This window comes from Canis lupus, chromosome 32 (assembly GCF_048164855.1).
Source record: "Canis lupus baileyi chromosome 32, mCanLup2.hap1, whole genome shotgun sequence".
In the NCBI taxonomy this organism is placed as follows: Eukaryota; Metazoa; Chordata; class Mammalia; order Carnivora; family Canidae; genus Canis; species Canis lupus.
This window is the reverse complement of record NC_132869.1, coordinates 10,848,337-10,857,808: the sequence shown is the minus strand read 5'-3', so window position 1 is coordinate 10,857,808 and position 9,472 is coordinate 10,848,337. Positions and strand designations below refer to the sequence as shown.

The window sequence follows — 9,472 nt, the reverse complement described above, 5'->3', positions numbered from 1 at the left end:
CTGGAACTGAACTTCTGTATTTCCTACACCTGGGAACACAGTACCTGGCTCACGAAGTCTCAGTAAATTCTGTCGTTGAGAACGGATTGACTTCTTTACACTTTACAAGTATTCATTCCACCCCTGTACACCTACCCTCCTCTGCCCCAACCCCCGGAGCCCTGATCCCCCCAACACCTCCACCGAGGCCGAGCACTTCAGGAGGCAGACGGGGTGCGGTGGTTTCTCCACGCCCTTGTGACTCGGGCTCTCTTCTCCTTCCCTTCCCGAGGGGTCAGCCAGTAGTCGAAATCAGAGCCCGGTGGTCTGGGGGTGCTTCTGTGACCAGCGCCACAGGGGAGCCTTGCGCGTAGGGCGCTCACATGTTCCGGGGGGGTGGCTGGCCGCGAGGCGGCGGGGCGGGGGCGCTGACGCGGCTGCAGCGTCCCCGGATCCCCAGGCGCCCGCCCCGGCCGCCGCGTCTCCGCTCCGCCTGCCCGTCAGCCGCCGGGAGCTGGCGCTCGGGCGCGTGGTCGGGCTGGAGACGTCGGAGATTGCAGGGCGCACGCTCCCCCACCCCCGCGCGAGCGAGCGTGTGCGGGAGGAACAATGGTGTGTGAGTGCGTGACTCGCTACACTTCGAGTGGCAGTTCGCAGCCGGCACAGGCGCCCCCCACCCTGCGCGCAGCACGGGCACCCCCGCCCCCGCCAATTGCTCCGGTTCGCCCTTCGCCGCCACCTCCCCGCTCGCTCATGGTCCACTTCGGCGCTCACGGGGCCCGATTGCTTCCACCTGGACCGCGGGGCGGCGGCGGGGGGGGGTCCTCCGTCTTCCCCGACGGGCCCCAGGTCCTAAGTTTCTAAGGAGCCGAGGGCACCGACTCCGGTAGGGGCGGAGGGCGGGAGGACGGGAAGAGAGGACTGTGACTTTGGGATTGGCCTGGCCTGGTGCATGTGGCCCCCAGCGAGCAGCCGCGCCCCCGCCCCGCAACCGCCGCCGCAGCCCCAGGGGAGCGCGGAGGAGGAGCCGCTCCCGACTTCGTGGCCCACGGAGGGGTGGGGGTCAGGGGCGGTCTCTCCCGCCCCGTGCGTTCCTGCCCTGACGGCTCAGCTGGCTTCCAGGGCAGCCATCGCCATGGAGACCCCCGAGGCTATAAAGCCAGCTACGCAGGCGGGCGGCGGCTCCCGCGCCGCTGAGCCCCCCAAGTAAGGAGCAAGCGCCCCGGCGTGGCCCGGCCCCCGCGAGCGGGGAGGAGGCGGAGGAGCGGCGCCAGCAGCTTGAGGAGCGGCGCGCCCCGCCAGGGCTGGAGGCAGGCGCGCTCGGCGGGCGCCACCGGCTCATCAGGGGAGCGGGGGCTGCCCCGGGTGCGGGTGAGTGGCGCGGCTCCAAGCCACAAGGGACGGAGGGCGCCGGACGCGCGGAACACAGCGGGACAGACCCGAGGGGCAGAGCGTGGCGGGCCGGGCGCCGAGCTCAGAGTAGCGAGCGACCTACACCTTCGGGCGGGAAGCCCAGGGAAGGAGCTGCGAGACGCCAGGCGCGCGGCCCAGGCGCGGCGGGGAAGCGGGAGCCGCGGGGGCACAGGAGTGGGAACGTCGGGACCCTCGGCTGCAGCCGCCCACGCGCGGAGGGAGCCACACCAGAGCCCCGCGGGGCGCGGGAACCAGGGGCGCCCCCGTGCGGAGCTGCCGGGCCGCCTGGGAGCGGCGGCCGGGGCCATGCTCAAGCCCAAGGACCTGTGCCCCCGAGCGGGTACGCGCACCTTCCTGGAGGCCATGCAGGCGGGCAAGGTGCACCTGGCCCGCTTTGTGCTGGATGCGCTGGACCGCAGCATCATCGACTGCCGCGCAGAGCAGGGCCGCACGCCGCTCATGGTAGCCGTGGGGCTGCCGGACCCCGCGCTGCGCTCGCGCTTCGTGCGGCTACTGCTGGAGCAAGGTGCGGCCGTGAACCTGCGGGACGAGCGCGGCCGCACGGCACTCAGCCTGGCTTGCGAGCGTGGCCACCTGGACGCGGTGCAGCTATTGGTGCAGTTCAGCGGCGACCCCGAGGCGGCCGACTCCGCGGGCAACAGCCCAGTGATGTGGGCGGCGGCGTGCGGCCACGGGGCGGTGCTCGAGTTCCTGGTGCGCTCCTTCCGCCGCCTCGGCCTGCGCCTCGACCGCACCAACCGAGCGGGTCTCACGGCGCTGCAGCTGGCAGCCGCCCGCGGCCACGGGACCTGCGTGCAAGCCCTCACCGGGCCCTGGGGCCGCGCAGCCGCCGCCGCCGCGGCCCGGGGTTCCAACTCCGACAGCCCCCCGGGCCGTCCGGCCCCCGCGCCCAGCCCCGAGCGCCGACGGCCCAGCCCCCGCCGCTTACCTCGGCCTCTCCTGGCGCGCTTTGCGCGAGCGGCCGGCGGCCACGGTCACGGCGGCGACGCTGGGTCAGGGGGCAAGGGCTCGGGCCGGCACCGAGCACAGGGCAGCGAGAGGCCTGAGCTGGGCCGGAGCATGAGCCTGGCGCTGGGGGCAGTAACCGAGGAGGAGGCGGCTCGGCTGCGGGCGGGAGCCCTGATGGCCCGACCACACTCGCCCCAGTCTTCGGGGACCGGGAGGTGGCGTTCGCAGGAGGTGCTGGAGGGAGCGCCTCCGACCTTAGTGCAAGCCCCCATTGGCCTTAGCCCCCACCCGGAGGGCGGCCCTGGCTCTGGCCGTTTGGGTTTGCGCCGCCGCTCCACAGCTCCAGACATCCCCAGCCTGGTCGGGGAGGCATCAGGGCCCGAGAGCGGCCCGGAGTCAGAGGCCAACGCTCTGCCCCACTCGGTGCCGGGGCCTCAGCCTTGGCAGGCGGGCACGGAGGCCGTGGTGCTGCACGCTCAGCGGTAAACAGCGTCCAGGTTAAGCCCTGCTCCCCCTGCTCTGCCCTCTCTCCTCCACTGGGATTTCTTTTTTTTTTTCCAGGTCCCTCATTTTCCTGGCAGTTTCCTGGCCTGTGATCCCAGAACCTGTCCCCACTGCCAAGGGGAGATCATAACCCACCCTCTCTCTGAAAAGAACCCCTATTTTATTTCTTTTTTGTGCTTGTTGGTATTCCCTGCCTAGGTCTCTCACCTTCCCTACAGCCTACCTTTCCAGTCCTGGAGGGGAGGAGCGGAAGATGGGTTCCATAAGCTGCAGCCTTGCAGCCAGCAAGACAGACACTCCCTACTCTGAGCCCCAAGGCTCAGTTCTGAGTCTTGCGGACTCCTGCCAGGTCACCGCCTCCTTACACCCAGCTCCCCACACCCTGGCAGCCAGGCAGCAGAAGAGTTGACTGTAGAACGAAGGCCTAGCCAGTCCCCTCTGCCTAGCGATGTGGACCTTAATGCTGCAGGCCACTGGGCTGAAGCCTCCCTTCCTGTTAAGTGTTGGAGAAGGAGAGCAAGGAGACCAGCCTTTGAGCCCTTCTGGACAGGAGGGCTGATTAGCAAGGAATCTGGAGGTTATATTTTTCTGGGGAGAAACTCTGCCTCAATAAGATGAGAGCATACTTAGGGGTAGCAGAGGCCCTGGTGTGGAAGGCTGGTTGTTCCCTGAAACAGCTTCTGGGTACTTCCAGCTGTCTCTGCCTCTGGCGGACCCAGTTTTCAACTTCACATGGATGTGGGGTCATTGCCCTACACCAACCCCTACCGACCCCAGCTCCTGGCCCCTGAGCCGAGCTTCATTCAGCTCAGCTGCGTTTGAATTTTATCTTTGAGGTCTCGCCGGCCTCTCGGGGCCCAGCCTTATTTCTTCTCCCTCTTAGAGGCCTGAAATGGAAGGGACTTGGCCCGCCCCCGCCCCCGCCCCCCCCCCAGCTCCCGCGTCCGCACGTGGGTGCTCCCGCAGGGTGGAATGGTTGCGGAGGCTTGGTTTAATTGTATTCCTTCCAATCCTCAGAGAACTCGTGTTTTCGAGTCTTTGTATAAGAAGCAGAAAAGCAGCGGGTCTGATCCGAGGCTTAAGAACCTGACAATGTCTCTTTAAATAGAAGCTCTGCGAGGGGGATAATTGACTGAAGTGTTTGCCACGTTAGCGGCGCGCGGGAGTCGGGAAGCCCACACGAGCCGCAGGTCCGGGTTTAAATTACATCAAACTCCTGCGAAAGCTGGAAGGGGCTGCTAAAGGCTTCCTGCTTCCCGCTGGGCGGCTGACGGAGGGCCGGGCGCACGCCGGAGCCGGAGGTCGAGCCCAAGGGCCCCTGGCCCGGCCCCGCTTCGCTTCCGTAGCGGGCAGATGAGCGAGCCCGAGGCAGCCGCCGGGGGCGGTTGAAGGCCCTTCCCCGGCCCGGTCCCACCTCGGCGCCCGCCCCTCCCCGCGCTCCGGGCGGGCCTGGGGGCGGAGGGGGTCGGCGCGGGCCTGGCGAGCACGTGCCCCGGGAGCCCGCGGGGTGGCCGGCGCTTGGGGGCTCTTTCTGCGACCCCCCGCCCCGTCCGAGGTGGGGCCTTTGCAAGACGTCGATCTGTAGCCTTCGCAGACGGAGGGGACACCTTCCCGACCCTTGAGGCCGCCGAGGCCGCGCCCTCCCCCGGCCCAGCGCCGGACGTGATCTCTGGTGCCCCCTGGTGGCAGCGCCGCGCTTTCGTCGCGGCGCCCTGGCTCGGAGTTGAGCCGCGTACTTCTCCCTCCCTTGTGCATTTGCCCACGGAATCCTTTTCCCCTTGTAGTATGTCAAATCCGGATACTTGAAGTCATTTCCCCGCAGTGGAGTGAGGGACAATGAACAGATCGCTCGGACTTGGAGTGGCAGGAGCCCCAAGATCTTCCAAGTTAAGGCTCCCATGTCCAGAGAGCACCTGCTCTGTTCTGAGAAACAGGAGTTTCCAACCCCTTGTTTATAGTTTCTGAAACCTGGGATCTGCACTGACCCCTTCTGATGAAGTTTGCTTTCGTTTTGAGGGTGTTTTGCCCTCCCCCTACACCTTCCTCCCCACACATTTGCCTCTGGTCAGTCCCACTGTCTGGGTGGTGGGTGGACAATACAGAAGCACCTGAAAAGCCCGAGGGAGAGGATCTGGGGGTGGGATGGGGGATAATTGGACATCCCAAGTACAAACTCTCTTTTTTTCCTGACCCCTGCTTGCTCACTTACTCCCTTTCTGTGTTTAATTTTCACGGAGTTTTTAATGGTGTAGGGATAAAAGTATTTGGCTTCTTCAGGGCACCGGTGAGGTCTGGGTTGAACATTAGGTAGAAGGTGCTGTCATCTTTCAAACGTTGCTCACCTGTGGCTTTCTGGTTCAGTGACACCCCAACCCCCTCATCTCCCCAGGGCCTTCCATAGCGAGTAAACAACCACGAGGAGGGCTCCTCTCCATTGAGTTGCCAAGGGCTTGGTGGTTGAAAGCAGTGTTTCTTAAAAACCACAGCAGATCTTTCCTGTCTGCACTGAATTGTGTTTGACTGACTTGCTGTTCTTGCAGAATTCTTACTAGGCCCATTTGTGTGCAGAACTTGCACAGGTCACCGCGTTTTGCTCCCCTGCACTTCTTTTTCATTGTCAGCCCCAGGGCTTTGAGGCTGGGGTCTTCCCTAGCTCACTCCTCTTTAGAAGAGACTGTCCTAACGGTTTTCTTTTCCAACTCTTGTTTGTTTGCTTTCATCATTGTGAAGATTCACGCAGGCCACTGGATCTCAGTACCCCAACATCAAGCTCAGAACTAGTCTGTGCGGGAGGCTAAATGACATACATGCCTGCTTTTGGACTGACACTGTGTGGCGGAAGGACTATTAGAACTCGGAAGAATAGTTAATAAATCCAGTATTATTCAGTTGCAAGACCTGGCCTCTCTTTGCCTTACCAACTGTTCCTGATTCTAGGCTCCCTTTCGAGTGGCAGAAGGGTGTGCTACCTTCCTGCAAAGCTTCTGCCTTCCATCAGCCTCCATCTTTGCCTGTCCCACTGTGCACTGTGGCTGTCCCCTGCGGGAAGGACTTGGGTACCGCTTCCCACTGAGTTGGTGGGACTGGGACCCTCAGCCTAGGGTGGCTGTCTGGGTGGCACTGCTGTGGGGAGCAGGAGAAGGTCTGCAGGACTCCTGGATGTTGGTGGAGAGATTTCGGTGAACCCTGGGCTGGTGGGAGGATGAATTCTCAGGAAGGAAGTGCTGGAATCAGTGTCAGAGCTAGAAGTTTAAAGCGAATGCCCTCCATCTCCCCTACCCACAGGGCTAGAACCAAGATCTCTTGATTTCCAGCCATTGCACTGCTCCTTCACAACCGCTCAGTTCTGAGAACCGAAAAAGAGACTGCTTTCTCACGGAAGCAGCTCAGGCCACTTTCTATGGACAACTTGGAGAGGGGAGCCTCTGACTTTCCTTGGAGTGAGAAGCAAAAGGGAAAAGGGAGACACCAATGCAGAAAGTGGTCATCAGCCTGGGTGGCTGCCCCCAGAGCCCCGGTGGTACCAGCAAGCATAGCACATGGCCCTGCCTTTCCTGGCTGGGTTCTTCTCCCCTGGGAAGGAGAGCTCTGGCTCTTTCTCAGCTCTCTCAGTCCCAAGGGCCTTTCACTTCCTGTTTCCCTCCTTATCTGCCCTCCTGGGCCCACATGCCACCAGGGAGTTGGTTTTTTTGTGGACTTGAGTGACTGCTGGGGGTTGGGGGGTCACACCAGACACCCCCACTACAGGGCATCCAGCTTGAAGATGGCCTGGCTCCATTCTCAGAGACAACAGCCCAGAGGTTTTGAACACTCAGTTTAATTTAAAACAGGCACAAGTGCAAACAATTCACAAAAGTTTCTAGGGAAGATGCTTTTGTTTTTAAAACTCTGACCCTTTAAAAAAGTCCTTGCAATTTTTTTTTTTTTTTTTTTTGGCCCCAAAGCAGGCCACTAGGGAGCAGAGGAATCTAAAAATATTATCTAGATAGGGTCCTGACACCTGGAGTTCTTCCCTGGATTCCCTGACTGGCAACATCCCTGAAGGTGGGGAGGGAAGGGGACAAGGACACGGGGGTCTGAAGAGGCAGCTAGGGCAGATGGTTTGCACGAAGGAAGGGCCCATTTCTTGACAGGATGGGACTCCAGGAGGTGGTTCACCTCCCCCAGACCAAGAGTTTGAAAAGAACCAGTCCTCAATGACCTGGCTACTGAGATGAAGCTTACAGATAAAACAAAGTTTGTCCCTCACCATTCCTGTCTCTGGCCCTCAGACTCAACACTACAGGAGAAACCTGGAAATCTGCCAAGGCCCTGGGATACATTAGACTCAATGCAGATCTCCTCTCGGGTCAGGTAGAGACAAGGGACTTAGGAGGTGCGAAGCCAGGCCAAGAAAGCAGGTCCCTTCGGAGGAGAACTTAGTGGCAGAAAGGATGGGAAAGCCTTACTGAAGCTGGCTGTGGGTGACCTGGAGGGAGCCAGGCTATCGGGGTGACCATCCTCCACTTACACTCTCACACACGCACGCATGCACGCACACACACATGATGGTCTCTTCATCCTATAAAGTGAGACCACATTTACCACCAGCTCTGTTCTTCCTCTTACACCCAGAAAAATGCTCCTCCTCCTTCCCTGGCCCGCGATCAGGCTGTTCACAGTTCAGGGCGGGCTATGCAGGGACAGTGAGTCAGTGCAGGTGGGCTGGGAAATAGGTGCAGGTCGGACTGTACCTTCAGGAAGTCAGACACGAGGGAGGAAGACAGCTTCAGGCAATAGAAGCCTTCCCTGTGGCCCTCTCAAGACCCCAGGGTTTAGAGTTGGAACTGAGAACAGCAAGTATCCTGGTGAAGACAGGCAGTCTGCCCTCTTGGGTGGCCTGGGATGCTAGTGTACAACAACCTTAAAAAAAAAAACTGCAGCAGCCTTTTCTGCTGTGTTGGCCACGGTGGCCAGGAGTGCTGGTCTTCACGTTTCTTAGAAATATCCCTGTGCAAATAACAAAGGGTCATCCTGTAGAAGGGGTCTCCATCATCCCAAAGGCAACTGGGCACCCTCTTGGGAGGGAGAGAGACCAAGGGGCAGGTCCGGCCTGGCCCAGTGGGCTGAAGGGCAGGAGGGGGTGGGTGGGGTTTCACATTCAATCTTTGGAGAGAATACTGAGAGAATGAGGCAGGTAGGCCCTGCCGGCAGGCTGGCTGCCCAGTGTCTCCTGCTTGTGGGCATAGGTGGCGGGTGCAGCCCTCTGGGGGTGGGCTCAGCAGGTGGAGGTCTGCTTGCGGTAGAGCTGGATCAGGGGCACCAGGCACTCGGGCAGCCCCGTCTGCAGCAGGAAAGGGTGGTCCAAGAGCTCCTGAGCCGTGGCTCTCTCCTGGGGGTCCCGCACCAGCATCCGTTCCAGGAAGTCTCGGAGCACTGGGGAGACCTGCGGAGACAGAGCAGCACTGAGAGGAAGCCATGGCGTGCAAGTCACTTTTGGGGTGACTTGTCTGCCTGGCCCCACCATCACGTGGAAGTCTTGAGTTCTCTTGTTTCTTACTTCCCTGCAGCTCCCAGGCTCAGTACTTTTTGGATTATCAGGTAGGTGAAGAGACTTGGCATCAGTCTGGGGAAAAGTGGCTAGTTCGCCCCTTGGGGGTGCTGCTGAGGGGTGGAAGTAAGATTCCCGGCTCCTGGGGAGCCCATCCTTCACCCCGCTGCTCAAGGCTCTGGGCCTTTAGGCTCTGTGGCTCTGTGGAAGGGGCATGGGACTGGTACTAGTTAGTGATCCAGTCCTGGGTATAGCCCTCATCTTCGACAAATTGCAATTTTCTCTAGACCTCCGTTTTCTTAGCTGCCCAGTGGGTCAGTTGATGATAAAATATGCTTGCCCTGTCTTTAGTGAAGATAAAGAAGAGGTCAGGGATGAAGTATTTTGAAAAATAGAAAAGAAGAGAGTGGGAGGGACCTGATGAGGAGGTAACTTTCTTTAATGTTCTAAGCTGTAGAGTCTCTAAATCAAAAGCTTACCTTGGTTCATTTTGAGCCAATATCTTGGGATAAAGCTAAGTCTGGGGCTTTCCAAAAGGCTACATCCTCTGGGGAATTAGCCAGTTGGAAATCTCCCCTATGTGTTAATCCTGGGGCTGGCAGTGCAAGCCCCAAGGACCAGTTGTCTCAGAAGGTGTTTCCTGACTGTTCTCCCATCCAGCTGTGTTGGAACCACAGAACCATTTTATCATTTAGGGACTGGGTTTCCAGCTTCTGGGACATTTCTCACTCTGGCCACCAGATGGCAGTGCCATCCCCCCCCCCCCACCCCGCCCTGACCTGGCCACCAGCAGGGGGTGTCCCCTGGTAAGGTCTATATGGGTTTGGGTGGATTTGGCAGAAAAGGGTTAAGAGTGCATGTGTGTATACACACACACACACAAAAACACGCACACTCTGGTTTTAAGGGAAAACCTGTGGCTCACATGTGGTCAGGTTGTGCTGTGGCCGACTGGCACTATGCCACGGTATGGCTCCCTTAACAGAGGGAATGGAAGATTCCTGCACAATTAGCTTCTCTAGATTCCTCCCCAGGAAGTCAGGGATTCCTGACAGCCTTGCTTTCCCTTCTCTCAGG

At 60.2% G+C, this 9,472-nt stretch overlaps 2 protein-coding genes across 8 annotated transcripts in view; one reads left to right on the top strand and one right to left on the bottom strand.

The window, feature by feature from the left end:
- Positions 1 to 491: 491 nt before the first annotated feature.
- On the top strand, positions 492 to 5,760 carry ANKRD63 (ankyrin repeat domain 63). Its single transcript, XM_072808275.1, has one exon. The coding sequence runs from the start codon at positions 1,699 to 1,701 to the stop codon at positions 2,845 to 2,847; it is 1,149 nt and encodes a 382-aa protein (XP_072664376.1). The 5' UTR covers positions 492 to 1,698; the 3' UTR covers positions 2,848 to 5,760.
- A 906-nt stretch (positions 5,761 to 6,666) lies between these two features.
- Positions 6,667 to 9,472, bottom strand: part of PAK6 (p21 (RAC1) activated kinase 6) — a 36,758-nt gene continuing 33,952 nt past the window's right edge. For all 7 annotated transcript variants that reach the window (XM_072808636.1, XM_072808634.1, XM_072808640.1 and 4 more), the window contains one exon: positions 6,667 to 8,290. In XM_072808636.1, the coding sequence (XP_072664737.1) occupies positions 8,123 to 8,290 (168 nt within the window). In that variant the 3' untranslated portion in view covers positions 6,667 to 8,122. The remainder of the gene's footprint in view (positions 8,291 to 9,472) is intronic.

What these genes read in the sequence shown, in the direction of transcription:
- ANKRD63 (XM_072808275.1), top strand. Translation starts at nt 1,699, where the DNA reads ATGCTCAAGCCCAAGGACCTGTGCCCCCGAGCGGGTACGCGCACCTTC.